We start from the raw sequence: 16,780 nt of genomic DNA, 5'->3' as shown, positions 1-16,780 counted from the left end.
ACATCAGAAAAATACACCCTCAAGCTCCCCAGGCAAGCATAGAGAAACACACCCATAACTGACAAGAATGTTAAATTTACTGCTTAGGGAAGGCTAGAAGGCAGAAGAAACAGTTGGTGCTTTGCATGACTTGGATTATGATCACAGCAGTCCATACATCAGTATGTGGACAGAAGCGGTGATCCTACTTCCATTTAGGAAACAATTGGTGGTTCATTCCAGAGTGAGAAGTAAAAAGAAAAAAAATGCCTGTGTTCTGGATGCAGATTCTCCAGGTGTGTAGAGGTAAGAAAACAGAGCAGCGGGGTTATTTTAAGAAAGAAAAAGGAAAGAACATGTGAGGAAAGATAGAGGAGGTGAAATGGAGGATAAACAGATGGAGATCTGGGCAATTAATTCCAAAGTGAGTGTGGTGTAGAAGGCAGCATTCTGCAATCTGTACCCATCTTCATTTTCTTTTTTTGATCTTCCCCGGCCCACACCTTCCCTGCACCTCATATTTCCGCTCGATCTCTACACATCTGAAGAAGGCTTCGCATCTGAAACATTCTTAGTTTGTTTTGTATTTAGGTAAAGAATAAACTTCTACTTGTTTTTGTAGCTCCCCATTGCAACCTCTTCAGAGAGATTGTTGCACATTTCCTTAAATAATACTGATAACTAACAAGTACCAGAACTTAATTCTGATGATGCTCCAGTATGTGATGTGCTTCTGCAAGAGAAAAGCCACAAAGATGTTTTTTAAAATGCTATAATAAGATTGGTGACAGAATGTTGTAGAATTTAACAATTTTATTTTGGCATAAAACCATCATAATGTCCTTTGACCCCAATTTTGCAGTATTGGGAAATGTGAAGTATGAAGTGATAGTGATTTGGTCTTTTCATTTTCTGTAACATGCTCTGTTGAAGTATCTGATATTGTTCATTATAAAATAATAGAAAATAATGACACTGTAAATTAAGTGACAGTTTTGTTGTAGAATGTTTTATTTCTGAGGGTATCCATAGCTTATCTGAATACCAATATAGAGACCATGGACACTTTGTAAATGCAATTTAACATTTGGAGAATCCCAACACGCATGACATAAACCTATAAAAAAGCAGCAGGCAAATGACTTGCTGTTTTGGAGCTGTTTTTCATTTGGGAGAATTTATGCTCCTTTTCTCTCTTTATTTGATGGATCTTCTTTTTTTTTTCTGTGTCAGATGCATTTTGATACTCCCATAATAAATTTGGAATGTTCACTTTTCTTGAATGCAGATGTAATCTTCACTGTTTGCAACACCTGTGATGAAGTGTGTTTATCCCAATGCTATGTTCATTAATATCTATGGAATTACATGTTAGGATGAATACATTTCAATCGGGGGAAATGGCTGGTGCATTAAATTAATGTTCCACTCACATTTTCCAAGAAAGAAATCGACAACATGCTTCAGTCTGAGGAATTACATTGTTGTATATTAAATAACATCAGCACCGTAGATGCTGCCTGGTATGTACAGTATGTACTAAAAGACAGGTAAATGCTTTAATCGCCAGCAACTCCGGTTGAAAACTAAAACCAGCTTCAGTCATTGAATTCCAGTGTACTGACAGTGTTGTAGGAATGTGCATTGATGCAAATGGATACACAGATAATTGCGAACAAACTTCCTGTAGAACATTAGAAGATGGGAGTTACCCTTAGCAGTCAGAAGACCTACTGTACAGTAGGTTCTCCATCAGCAAAATCCAAATGCTCATGCCTGAACACCATCAACTTGGATTCACAACAAATGGCAGACAAATACTTTGTCAGCTGTCTGCAGTATTTGGCTAATATTGAAGAAGAATTGTCAGCTGAAATCTACAAATGCAGTCTTTGACCACACAAGGAATTGAGGATAGTGACATCAAAACTGATTATCTGCTAAACAGTCATCATTCCCACTTTATTGTTTGGAATGGGGACAAAACACAAAAGACATTTACTGGAATCATATTACCAACATTTTAGTATGAAGAGAGACGACAGGTATATCAACTTCAAGGTGCTCTCCCAGGTGCGCACCACAAGCTACAGTATGATCATATAGTATGCTCTGTTGGTTTGGTCATGTCAGCCTCCACGTTCTCAAGGAAGGTTATATTTTGCCAGTAATCACACCAGAGAAGGACAGAGTAATCGTTTCAAAGATACAGTAAACGCAAACAGATTAGAATGCAACATCAATAACAATCTTTGCAGAATAAGGCTCATGGCCAAACCAGATGGAGGGAGATTGTCTTGGAAGGAGCTCAGCACTTTGAGAGTTGTGAGAAGTTGTCAGAACAACAAAGCATCATGAGAACATTTAATTATAATCACAACAGGCAGTACATGTCCATATATCTGCTGACACGTTACCAGCCGGAGAGTGTGCAGATCCTGTATTGACCTTATCAGCCACAAGTAAAAGATAATGCATGAAGTGATGTCATACCCAGGAAGAATCTGATCCAATGGTGAGAATCTGACCATACAGTTTCCTTAATGAATGGGCAAGTGCCTCTCCAAAACAAGAGATGTTATGTTAAAATTACACATTGCACTAGTGAGACCCCATTTAAAATGGAATGTACAATTATTGCCACCGCTTTAAAAAAAATGATATCGCTCTGGATTCAGTTAACAGAGGAGCAACCACGTACAGCACGTTTCCTGGCTCAGAAATATCTCATACATTGAGGGGTTTAAGAGCACGTTCAGAAGAGATGGTTGTCACTGAAGTCGGAAGGGACGAACCGTGGAATGACAGGAGAGCGGAAAAAGACCCTATGCGTAGGGAGTTAGCCTGGGCTCAGCAGTGCAAAGAGTTCTGGAATTGCCGTATAGAAACCTACGCTCTCAGGCCACGGACGAAATATATTAGAAAGAGAGAGACACCGGAAGGACAGCAAAGCACAGGAAACTAGGGACAGGACAGAGTAGGAGCGCCCTCTGTAGTTCTTATCTGGAACCACATTCTCCAGGAGAGAATAACCTGCCCATTCGCAGTCACCCGTACAGTGGGTGGACCTCGAATCACAACAGTAACAACCCAGTGGATTTCTTCTGAATCAACATTGAAACCCAAACTAGATGACACAAATGGAAACTATGAGGAAGAGAATTTAGAACTGAGAACCAGTTTTATTTAGGTGGTTGACTGTAACCTGAAACTGTACCTTGGCTTCTTCTAAGAATCAGCTGACTGAAGTCCTCAGACCAAACTAAATAGATGGCTTCTAACTAGTTATTTTGTTACATTTAACAATATTAGTGGTGCAATAGAACTATAAAGAGATCACAACCACTGAATGAATGACAGCTCTTTTTCAACATTTTCAAATTTGCAATCTACAGTAAATAAATGCATTTGGTTTTTAAGTCACCCACTGGTGTCGGGTTGGAGGTGACGCCCTGTGGTCCAAACATCAGCTGCTCAAGCATGAGCTATATCAATGTCATGAGTTGACTTTTGACAGAGGTTCGCCAGGCTGCAGCACAGTAGCAGTACAGTATGTGCATGGGTTGGATGGGTTTAAGTTACAGTAGCTATGGTATTCTCAGATTGTCCGTGACCCTTATGCTGGGCTCCTGTGAGTTTTCAGTGTTAACAGAGACAGAATGTCATGGATGAATCATCTACTAGAAAATGAAACCAGTGGCATGGACCACTGTTATTTGACCAGTGGCATGTTATTTGTAGCTTGTTCTTCTGTTCAGAGGAGGCATGGGCATTGTTTTTATCTCTGCTGTGGTAGTCTGGAGGAAGTAGTAAATCTGATTGACTGTTGATAGTTATACTGTGACAAGCTGGGTCTTGTTTGAGTTAGGAAAAATCTGGAATACATTTATACAAAATGGTGCTTTCTTTATAATAGTGCATTCACTACATTCATTATTGGTCCAAAATGAGCATGGAACACTGCCACCTAAGCAGTTAATTGACAGGTTGCACAGCTAAATTGAATCAGTCAGTCAGTCAAATAAGCTTCCCAACATATCCAGCACCCCAACCTCGTTAATTAAGGTGTGGCAGACTGGGACTTACATTGGTGGGTGTGAAATATAGATGATGCACATACTACATCATGTAATAGTAATAATAACTTTATTTAATAAATGACAAGGATTTAAAACTATAATTATATAACTTATTATCCCTTTGTTTTCCTGGGAGATTCTCATTGCTTCCCCTTGTCTTTGTTCATGCTGTGTGGCAGTGCAGTGAACTTTAAATTCATCAATCTTTTGCACTGTTAAACATGAAAATGATAGAAAGGTTTTACGTATTTAACCTACATTTAGAGTTTCTAACAAATTTAACTCAGACGATGCTCTTGTGTAGGCAATACAGATTAGGTGTGTAAAAATCACAAACAGTATACTCCCGATGTGTTGCATACTTTCCTGACCATGAAAGATTTTTTTTGTGTTTTTTTATTATTATTTTTATTTTTATTGAAGGCTATGTCAATATTGGAGCTTTCAAATCCAAATTTGATGGTGTCAACCTTCTTTCGTAACTCTATTGGCAACATATTGAGGAAATTGCCATTAATTGTCAAATATTTCAGTGTCTGATTTAAATTAAGATTTTTTCTTTTAATTTCAGTAGTGCACTATTCCACTTTTCAATTGTGGAAAGTGTATGCCTATATAGGCATTCTAGATATGTGTATGTTTTTACCTTAGGTATTGCTTTTAACACCAGTACTAGAATTTTAATAAAAAACATTTTGTATTTCTTTCAAATTATCATTAATAAAATTAGGAACAAGTAAAGGTTTATTCCATACTGAAAAGAGAAGAAAATAAACACAATGTTTTCCGCTGTGGAGCTTTCTTTGGATGACAACCTGCACAATTCTGTGCATTTTTTTTGTCATACAGTATGCCATCAGAATTATTTTTTCTTTGAGTGGAACAAAAATACCATCTTTAATGTTGATATTTTGTATTATTCATAGTGATTTTTCTTACAGATGCTCAGTCCTATGAATAATTAATGTAGAAATCCTGCAACATAAATCTGGAGAATCAGATGTTAACAAGGCACAGAGATGTATGGTACAAATTCTGTTTTACTACTAATGCATATGCTTCAAAGATTAAACAAAATGAATTCCAAAAGCAATTAAAAAACAAATGATGCCTTAAAGTGATTTGGAAATACGGAAATAACATCTCAAATATACAGCCTGTGACAGAGCATCATGTGCATGGATGAAAGCCAAGTTTAATTTTGGAAAGTGCTGCCATAATCCCCTGATGTACACGGTAAAAATTCTATTCTTGTTCTGATTCAAGAAATTCTGAAGCATGAAAAAATAATTTGATTTTAGAAGGTCCATGCTATGAAAAAATGGCAACACATTTCACAGACAAAAATCTTGTAACATTTTGAAGAAGCACCATAGGGTCAGGAGGACTTTCCATGATCAACCGTGACCTTGGACATATTGAAAAGCTACTGTAAAAATACATATCGCCTGATGTCTTCACGGTTCTCACTGGTAGTCCCCATAAATCGGTGTGTGCTACTCCTTAGGGAAGCCCCATGGTTTGCGAAACACATTTAAAGTAGCAAGCTTTGAAGAAGAAAAAGATCCATCTCAGATCCATGCTGCTTTCCTTTCATGTTTTTTTCCCACCTTAAAATAGCTGCTTCAGACACAGGGTGAATAGCAGATGAATAAAAAGACTGAAATCAGCTGGCTGCGCTCACTGAGCGAGCAGCCCACAGCCACCTGAGAGGCTGACCTGTGAGCACGCAAAGTGAGAAGATTCCCTTTTCATTGCCAGTCGCAGGCATTTTCTGCAGTGAGAGAGGGAGGCTGTCCCTTCTCGTCTTAGAGACAGCGCAGCCCTCCCCTGTACAGCCGCAGACTGCTCGCTTCTCGTGAGCCTGCTTGCTTGGTATGCGTGAGCACAGCTGCTCTGGAGAGAGGAGGCAGCTTTCCTGAGGTGGATCAGAGGCACTTTACTTTGATACCATTGCTGTAGTTGGATTGTCCTGCAGTGGAGAAGGAGCTGTGGATGGCAAATTGGAGTCATGGGAAACTGAGTGGTGTGGCAGAGGTGCCTTCACTTTCTTTGCCAACAAGGATCCCTCACACTTTCTGGAAGTGGGATTTTAAAAGGGGGGGGTCATGAATCAGCTGGATGCACCCCGGCCTTTGAACTGGACCATTCGGAAGCTCTGTCACGCGGCTTTCCTCCCATCAGTCCGGCTTCTCAAGGTACGAGCGAAGCTTCCCTGGACATGTGTTCACTGGGGGGCTTCTTAGCTGCATAGTTTCTACTAACCTGTGATTATCTCTGCATGTGCTTACCAGGATAAATTAAAATACTTTCCCTTTTATTTTGCTCTTTGTTTTCTTCATAGTAGCATTTTGATTGCACTTGTCCCTAAAGACTGCTGGGGATCTCTGTTTTAAAGATGTCCTTTTGTGTAAATTATAACAAAATGAACTGAACTTACTATGGTGTTTAATCAGATGGCTTCCATTAAAACATTAACATTTCTACATGTATGAGACAATTAGGCAATTTGCCAGCAGGGTGTGTTTATAAATGAAGTACTGTACATCATATTCAGATTAGTTAGAAGGTACTATACTTGCTGGCCAGATGCACCTGAAAATCTAAAGAAATCTGTTTTCCATCTTCCTCAGTCTGTTTTGTATTTCTAGTTTTAATGGAGATACTGCATGTACCAAACAAAGGCTATTTCTTGACAAGATAGTGATAACACTGATCCACTCCATTCATACAGTATGTACAGTAACTGTCTTTACAGATACTCTATGTGCACTGAGCACTTAACTGTTTTTCTTGTTAATCTTTTCCATCCTATACCCTGTATTTTTCCATTGATGATAGACAAAATTACTTTATGGGCATCACAGTGGAGAAGCAGATGGTTGTTCTTTAGGTACAATGAGAATTAGCTCAAGTGACTACAATAATGTTATTAAGATCCACTTAAATCTGCTTAGTGAGTAGCTAGTGTGTCTATAAAATCTCTATAGTTACAGAAGGGGTTTTAAGGGGACTGAGGAAATGTTGATTAGATGTCTTGCTACTTTGTAATGTGACTGCCATTGGAATTTATGAACCATTCGTAGTTTCAGAAAAAGGCTATCAGTTGCTAATAGTGTGATAAAATTGGTCTTGTGCTGAGTGCTAAAATATAGGTGATGTTAGTGCCTTGTGTCCCGTTAATAGTGTTTTAACTTTAGAGGTTCTGCTTACAGATTTCTTTCTAACTTGTTATATTGTTGGAATTATGGCACTGCTAATGTACCGTTCTAAATTCTGAATTAACGTTGAATGGTAAAGTGTCCAAATTGACACAAATGTCAATTATCATTAGCATATCATGCAATGAATAAGAGTGAATGGATGAATGTTGAATGATGGAATTGCTTTCTAAACAGAATGCATTTTGTTAATAATGTGTATATTAAAACCAAGATGTGTGTTCCTTCACACTCTGTGTTTGCCTCCATCGAATTACTTTTTATTGTTGTAATGCAATAATGCTAAGTGAACATTATCATTCATTTTCCCCAGAGAGTGAAACATATATTGCATTCTTGCATTTGGTTATACTTTCTAGAATGCAAATTAAGCAAATAGCAAAAATCCAGGAAACATGTTTTGAAGAGAGGATGTGGTGTAGACCTAGGGGATCTGGAGGAGATAAGATTTTTGTAACCTGAAAATAAAATAGTGAGAATACATACACAAAATACATTGTGCCTTTATTAATCTTAACTTGGATGGAAAAAATATTAAATGCTTTCTTGCAGCACACTGTATCACCATAGTAGTGCAAAGAGCAGTGCGAGTACAAATTGCCTAAATCAATAGCTATCCTTTGAACTGCAGACCCCTCTAGAAAACAAGAACCCATGTCACACAGGTCAATAGAATTGTGTTTGCCATTGTTATGGGAATAAAGTTTGTAAGATTTCAGGATTGTGCAAGACACTGGTCTTACAAATGAAATATTTGTATATATTAAGCCCTGACACACGAGGATCTCATGAATAAAAAATACACTTCATTGAGAAGGGCCTGTAAAATTGAACAAAAACTGGTTTGTATCAGTGCTACTGTATGTGTTATGCTGTTGAATGATAGCTTTCGGCAATGTGGTCTATGCCTTCACTGGCATCCTAGCGTCAAAATCTGATAGTACACAGACATCAACAAAAGGTGTTTTCCAGGGGTTTCCTTGGTTTTCTCAGGTTTCCGAATTTGATCAGTCCTCCATGATGGAGCCCATTGCTTTCATTGATTGTGACTGCACTTGTCCTTAGGGCAAAACCCATCATTCTACATTCTGCTCATACTTAACGCAGTGTGGCTCATTTCCGCTTGACCATTTTGTTGAGTAGAACTGAGCTGGAAGTAAAATGTGACACATTGGTCTCGTGCAAGGCCTGGGCTGGGGTTGATGTGCATGCCATTACATCTTGTTGTTTGCTCTAGGATACTTGCAAGCCACCACATGTGGCATACAATATGTCTCTTACAAGTTCTAAATGTTTATTTCTTCTGCTCTTTTCAAATTTGGCACATACAGTATTAATTTGCAACATATAAAAAACAAGGCAGCCATGATCTTGGGTCCCATTCTCAGGAACAAAATGCACACTGTGCCTGAGCGGAGCAGTGTCCATGAATTTAACATCATGTTTCATGGTGTAGTTTGGTCCAGTGTGAAAAGACCCGTTCCAGCCTAGATTAGGTGTGCCAATGTGATAAGGGAATGAATGACAAAAGTTTTAAAATTTCTCATTTCTCTAACCATATACATGTATACAGTATGTATATCTAATTTCATAGGTCTATTTTAGATAAGACACTGCCAAAAATGTTTTAGTTAAACTAATCTGTGAAATACAGAGTTTAATTACTAATTAACTGTAAAGGAAAGGTTGTCAGAGTTCAAGTAAAGTTTGTCGGTTCATTCAGATTTATCCCTTTAAAATCCATTTCTCTGAAAAGTGCAGTTTTCTGCTGTATTATTACTTACACGTGAAGTGGGTTTATCAAGGGCACAGGATGATTCTCTTTCCTAGCCTAGGCTTATCTGATTAAAATGTAAATAAATCATAAAGTGTCATTACTAGATTATTGTTGTACTTCTTATTTCCAATACTTGATGGATTTATCAAAACAGCTAATTTACTTCATGTTTGGTGGTATCCTAGTGTAACTGTTATGGCGAGAACTTTGTTTGAATAGCTTTAAATTTAAGACAAAGAACTCTAGAGTAATGTCACTTTAAAAAATAATTCATTTTCACTCACTTAATGTGAATAAACCTTAATACATTTTAAGACATTCTTTTACTAGGTCTGAGTGTAATGTAAACTGTGCTGTGCTGTACATACCTTAAAAATACATAACGTACATGAATTGAACGTAAATATGGGTAGTCATTCTTTCTTCAAATGTAAATAGGATTTAAGAGTATAATACTTATAACTAAGAGAGTACTAGTGAACAGGGCTCCCCCATGACCCTGTGTTGGATAAAGCTGTCAGGAGATGGGTGGATAGAGAAGAATGAAGTGAAACACTACCAGTGAGTGGGGAGTATTCTGTAAGCATGATCAAATTATACAGAATAATATCTCATTATACAATTATCTTTAATAGCAGCTCCAACACAATAAAATCTGATCTTGACAGATATTTCAGAATATAAGCATGACTGGACCTGTTTCAATGAAAAAACGTCTGGAGAAATTGTACGTTCCTGCCAGAAGTGATATTGGCAGACCATCCAGCTTCTTTCTCTACAGCAATTTCCAGACCTCTTTCCCTGCGTGACAATGGAGGACACAGCTATAGATGTGCCATCCATGTGCCTTGAGTTTGCTGGCTACCTATTGCCAAAAAAACAAAAACCACATGCTACTATACAGTATATAATACCAAGGGCACTGAGCATGGTGTCCTACTACAGTCTAGCTTTCTCAAACTGTTGAAATGATTTTTCATTAATCCACTCCATCAGTTAAGTGTGCTACTAGTTGTAAACAATACCATCACACACCCAGCGAGTGTTGTACTTCCTTGGGATATGAAGTGAGTCCTCTGCCACATCTTAAGTGCTGTGAAATCCTCCTAAACGAAAAACTGTCAAGGGATTATTATATACGAGAGTGCTCATGCTAAAGATTGTTTTAGGTTCATTTAAAGTCAATTCAAGTAAATTATTGTCAATATCTCTTCTAAACTGTTTAATCTGTCAGTTTGCTGTCCACGTGCTTTAGTAGATTCTGTGTGCAGAACTATACAGTACATTATGGCCCAGTATTTTATTTTCTGAAAGAAGTTTGGTGTACCAATGTAGGAGTGAATGCTCAGATGTTATTGGCATAGTACCATAGGGATGTGTGTTAGGACCACTGCCTTTCCTACATTAATTATCTAAATTCTGTTATACAGTAGTTTTAGTAAACTGATTAGTAAACTGGATTACATCACAATAGGAGAATTAACAAATATTGTAGAAGCTACAAAGGATATATAGAAGACAGAATTAAACACTGGGGAAACAACTAGCAGGCAGCATTTTGCATATTGTGTGCAGAATATTGCACACAAATAACATAAATATAATAATAATAAGAAAAACAGAGCTTGACAAAGAAGCAACATATGAATAATTTACATTTTTTGGACACTAAAAAACTATAAAAAGCTAAAGTGTTAGATTGTATGCTATGTTAGTATATTTGCATTTTCTTGAATGCCTAGTGTCTTCTACTTCAGGTAGAATCTTTTTATAATAATAATAATAACAACAACAATAATAAGTTAATGTTATTGGTATTTATTTTATATAGCGCCTTTAAAGGTGACTTCTTAAACTTCTTTATAGAACAAACAAATACACAGTGAGAGGAGATAGTAGATGGGGGTTCGGAATACAGTAGGAAACAAAGGGGCAAGAGAGGGTCCTGTCACCCATAGAGTGTAGACAGGCTTGAGGGACAAACAGGAAACCTGTGTAACTTGGTACTGAGGTGCCAAGCCATGCAGAGCCTTATACAGTAGGTGAGCATGAGGATTTTGAAGTCAACATGAAACCTGATAGGAAGCCAGTGCACGGACTCCCGGACAGGAGTAATTTGATGACTTGCATTAGACCTGGTCAAAATTCTGGGTGTCAGATTCTGGACATACTGGAGTTTGTTCATTGTGGATTTAGAAACCCCAGCGAGTAGAGTGTTACAGTAGTCAATACGAGATAAAACGAAAGTGTTGACGAGGTGGAAGAATGATATTTTGACAATGTGTTGCAGATGTGGGTCAAACTATTCACAAAGAGGTTATTTGCAATGAGATGGTTATTTAACTGTGTAGAGGCTCACTATTCTATCACGTACTCCGAGGGAAAAGGTAGGGAGAAGACCCTGTGCGGAGGCTGAGAGAGAATACTGAATTCCAAGGCGAAAGTAATTCAAATTGTGAGCCTAGAGCGAGGTCGGAGATCCGAAGCGGTCGGTCGGAAATCTAGGGGGTCACAAGAACGAACGAGAGGTCGGAGTAAGTCGCTAACTGGACACGTACAGTAGCTCAGGCTGAGGAAACCTCAATAGTGAGCAAGGACAAGTTTAAACAGACAAGGTGAGTGAAGTTAATTAGTGGGTGATCGGGTGCTCGTGAGAATACAACGGTGTCTGTGTGCCTGTGTGCGGTTTGTGACACGACACGGGGAATGACTGTTTTGCTTTTTTAGATTAATCCTTAATTTCAATATATGAGTCAACTGCAAATAAATTCATAAACAGTGCAGAACTGGATTGTACCCATTTATACAGCTGGTGTGTATTAAAGCAATCTTAGCAAAATACAACCAAAGCAACCCTCTCAAAATTTGAACCCACAGCTTACATGTCAGGAGGCTAGGGCCCTAACCACTACTCCACACTATTGCATCTTAAATGACATTTATGATGTTTTATCTGTGATTTGTATAGGGGTTGTCAACATGTCATTGTTTCTTCTTAGCACACATGGTATCGATCAAAGGTTTTGATTCTTTAGAAATCGTGGTCGTGGCCTGAGGTTTCAAAACATCTTTAAAAGTGTGGTACTTTCAGATTTTAGAAAAGACCAATTAATTACTTTTACATTCTTTTTGTATGTTTAATTTTCCTCATGTTAATAACCAGCAGCTTAATACGTGTCACAGTATTAGACTTGTATAGTTTAGAAATACACATTTAGTAAAAAATACTTCTATTCACTGGAAAAAGAAACTGTAGATTTTTTTGAACAATGAGAATATAGTTCGCCGTCCTTTAATAAATTAGAAGCTTCCTTCATACATGTTCTATAAAGTATTTACCCTGTACATTTACTAACCTTTTTAGGTCATGTTTGCTCTTACATAAAAAACACTAATAACTGTACTTCATGTTTAAAACCACTACTTACTGTATGTAGCTGAAATACAATTAAATGAAGATCTGACATTTTAATATGAAGATACTCTTACCAAAGAAGACAGAGTGAAATACCATTAAAGATGTATTCTCTTGTTCTAGTTCTGACATATTGTATTTTAAAAAATGTAAATACACAGAAAAATACCACAAATAATCCCTTCTGGGTTATGCTGACCAGAAGTTAATATCCAGTAGAACTATTGTACTTTTTACTGTTTAAATGCCATATACATGTAATTCTAAAGGCACTGTGAACACTAAAGTGCTCCCAAAGTAATACTGTAGCATATATAATTCTTATGTTTATAAGATGAATTGTTCACAGAAATTTAAAAAAATTGTTTTCTACAAATCTAGACATGGCAGTGAATAATAAAATTTCATTCTGAACTTTGCCATTTTGAGTGATTGATCTCTGTTACAGTGAAATGATTTTTGAGAGATTGATGATTGCAACATTCTTTCAATAACAGTCCTGCCTTTAATGCAAATTTGAATGGGATGTTCAAACAATTGGAAATCTTTTTGGCAGTAAGAATGATTGTGTATTGATTTGTAATAGTACAGTATATTGACCATTTACTTCTCCTGAGGAGAATGATTGTGTACTGACTACATATTCTCAGAAGGCTCATTATATAATGGGCTGCCTGCAAGGTGATTTAATTTGGTCTCTTCATACTAAAGTGAACTATTCTATTTGATATTCATTGTTTGTTATTAATTGTTAAGAAATTAGCCTATTTTGTCTAAAAACAACAGCAAACAAATCAGTTTATCAATATTACAACACACAAATGGAAATGTGATGTTTGGGTCAATTTTTCAGTCATGCCTTAGGCACAAAAACTTGTTGAACTCAATAATAGTATTATTCTGTTTTAATTTTGTGAAATGCAATTTGTTGTCCCCTGAAATTGTTGAATGACTTTTGCTGATTATCAGTAAAGATCTTGAAACCAAGGGATGTTAAAGAAGAAACAAAAATCTTTTTGTCTTGGAGTCAGAACACCTTTTTATTCTCATTTGTCAACATCACGTGAACAAATGAACACCATGTTCTCTTTAAAATATATATATCATAGGTGCTTTTTAAAAATGAACACTTATGGACAAAGTTTTGGTGTTTTTAGAAAGTCATCTGAATGAATAAACTGTACAATCACATAAAACTAAGGAGGTCTCTTGCCATGCACTATCAGAGAAAATTACTGAAGGTTAAAAACTCATATCACCAGTCAAAAATGTGGTTTCTATAGCAACTATAGTGCTCAGAGAGTTTTCCAAGTAATAAAAAAGGCTGTGATGCATTCCAGCAGTAGAGGAGCAGTGGCTGGGGCTCTAGATCTGTAGCTAGAGATTGTGGGTCCAAACCCCGAGTTGGATAATCTTGCTGTACCCTTGAACAGAGAATGTTTGTAAAATTTCCAAGCGTATAAAAGTAAATTACGTTGGATAGAAGTGTTACTAGTAAAATATTAATTAATAACAACAATCACAGAATTCCTATTAACTTAATGAGTCTTAGACTAGCATTCATGAATGTTATGCTGTATACTGTAGCTTAGGCCTCATCCACCTCTGTTTAATGGGTTCTCAGAATATGTGTCCACGTTACTATAAGAATCTTCGAAGTCTGCAGATAGCTAGAGAGATCGAAGAATGACGTACAAATGGAAATGAAAATGTCATAGGAAAGGCTGATATACTGTAGAATGCACTTTGGTTTCTTATGCTGAATTGTGAATTTCTCATTATCAGGGAGAATGACAACAGGTTCTCCAATCTGGTTTAATTTTAAAGTACTCAGATCACTTACCTATAATGACAAGCTGAACTATGTCTAAGCTGTAATTCGCTTTACCTTCAACTAGGCAGTGCAGTTTGCATACATTCCCCATAGCATTCCCCAGCCAGAATCCCTCCTATGAATAAAAAACGAGCCCTAATCCCTACAGAATTGTTTTTCATGCCCTCAAAGGAGAAGACAAACATGAATGCTAACTGTGGCTGCATAAACTGTGCTTGAAGAAAAGGCAAAAATGCAATATTCTGTAAAAGATGGAGCAAAATTTTAAATGTGAAATTCATCAATAAAATCTTTTTGCCACGAGTGAGAAATTGTTAATGCTGGCAACCATAGTATCTTTTTACAGCACAGTGGGATTCTGTGAATCTGCTAATGTCTTGTAAATGAATGTAATTGCTTGATTCCGGAATTATCTCACAGGCAAATTCAGCCTGAGGAAAATTTTGAGCTTCACTGTCATCTGAAGACAGATATATAATATGCATAATTTTACACATTTTGGTACCCTAGGCAAAATTAAACATAGTGCTCTACAACAATCACAAGCATTATGCCCTCTTTCCTTGTTTTTTTTTTTTAAATAAGCACATTTCTACCATATGCAACTCAACTTATATAACAGTCCCAACTAATACAGTACACACAGGCATTTCCACAATTTTAGTAATGAAACCATCAATCTTACCGATTGTGAAAACATTATTCGTTTGGACTTTCCTGTTAGCCTTTGGTATGCAAAGGTTCCTTAATGTCCAAATTCTGGGCAGTTTCCTGTTCTGTTGAAACAGTCCATCCTGATTCATTGTGGAATGCAAATCATACTTGATCAGTTTCAGTGTTTCGAAAGTACACTCTCCACTTGCGGTTGTGGCCAGCTGTGTCAGAAGTACCTTCAGAGAAAGGAAGGCTTTTGGAAATGCAGACGACATGTCTGTGATGGGATACAGCTGAACACATCTTCTATGTATATATCAGCCATTTTAAATTTTCAGGGCATAGGTTTTTGAGGAGTGACTACACTGTATTTAAGCAAATATTACATAACTTGTGTTTAGGAAAACACTCTGAATTTAGAATGACAATAAGCCTATGGTAGGTAAATTTTGTTTACCAGTGTTTTCCAATTATTGTGTATTTTATTTAGGTAATAATTCAAAGTAATGCTTTTTCAGTGCTTTCAGTGTTTTTAATCTTCAATGTAATGGAGACGATAAAATCAAATCTTTATGATAATAATACAGATAAAATATATATGTTGTTATGATAAAATATATTGAAGAACCTTTTTCTTAAGCATGGCAACCAGACTGGTTGTTCTAAGCAAGTGTGCAGAGTAAGAAAGTGACCTACAGTGTGATGTATCTGTTTAGGAATAATGTACTCTATACAGTCATGTATCTTTTTTGCTTTTAATATTGTTGACGGTACTCACAATGTTAAATATTTCTTTATGTGTAATACCACAGAGAGAAAAAGTTTGGAGTGACACATTTTTTGCTCCTGGATTTGTACCAGTCTAACTCTAAGGGATTTTGTTAAACATTTTAATGATATTTTTTAAAGATGCATGATTAAATTCTTAAACATCAAGACAATTCATTCATTCAAAACTAGTCGATTAAGATACTGTATGTAATTTAACTAATTCTAAATCATAACTCCTCACAAAACCATTAGAATTCATATAACATTGTAACACATTTAATTGCTTATTGATGACGTTTTAAAAGTCTAAAATGTATAGCTTGATGTCAATACAATCAGTAGGCAGATAACAGTTCTGTATATCGTGTTCTGTATATATTCCACTTCTCTCTGCTTTTCAGATTTTTCCCAAGAGTACTAAGCACACGGCAGAAGAAACCACTTAAAACATTATGTGCCATTGTAAAGTCATGGGTTGCTTGTAGTGAAATATAGAGAATTTAATCTTATTCCTACTACAAATTTATTGGGGATGGAAGCAAACATCTAAACAAAGAATGACATTTTAAATCTTTTGGCAACTTTTGCTTTCTGTACCAACAAAATGTTGCATTCCATTTCTAAATGAGTCACACAGCTTTTCAGAAAGACAATAATTAAAACGTCTGCACAGTTGATAAACCATATCAGTAATAAAATTAAACTGTTCTTGAATAGCTCACATCAAAATCATGAGATTTTCATCAAAAGTTGTAATATGAGCATGGAATGTTAATTTTACTGTTTACATTTTGTTCATGAAAGAACTGTTAGACCGGCGCTGCCCCTACAGGGCACAGGGGCCAGACGCTGTGGGTGTTTTGGATCCAAGTGCTGGGGCCACACGGTCCAGGGGGGCTGTCCGGCTCACTGCACCGGGGGTGCAAGACAGACTGGCTCAAAGCCAGCCTGGGGTGATGCTGTCCTCAGAAACAGGGTCTGGAGTCACCCGGGACACAGGCAGGCGGGTTGAGGGACTGGAACACAGGGAAGGGAAGTGCAGAAAAGACT

The 16,780-nt window shown here is 36.9% G+C and overlaps 1 protein-coding gene across 8 annotated transcripts in view; it reads left to right on the top strand.

Annotated features, from left to right (window-relative positions):
* Positions 1 to 16,780, top strand: part of trpm3 (transient receptor potential cation channel, subfamily M, member 3) — a 227,348-nt gene that overhangs the window by 61,866 nt on the left and 148,702 nt on the right. The window contains exon 1 of one of the 8 annotated variants that reach the window (XM_069187307.1): positions 5,797 to 6,256. The exons of 6 other annotated variants lie outside the window; for them this stretch is intronic. In XM_069187307.1, coding sequence (XP_069043408.1) covers positions 6,167 to 6,256 — 90 coding nt within the window. In that variant the 5' untranslated portion in view covers positions 5,797 to 6,166. Of the gene's footprint in view, positions 1 to 5,796; positions 6,257 to 16,780 lie in introns of those variants that run through there. One more of the 8 variants, XM_069187306.1, reaches the window with a different exon arrangement.

Source organism: Lepisosteus oculatus, chromosome 3 (genome assembly GCF_040954835.1).
Source record: "Lepisosteus oculatus isolate fLepOcu1 chromosome 3, fLepOcu1.hap2, whole genome shotgun sequence".
In the NCBI taxonomy this organism is placed as follows: Eukaryota; Metazoa; Chordata; class Actinopteri; order Semionotiformes; family Lepisosteidae; genus Lepisosteus; species Lepisosteus oculatus.
Note: the sequence above shows the minus strand (reverse complement) of the source record. Positions and strands in the feature narration are given on the sequence as shown.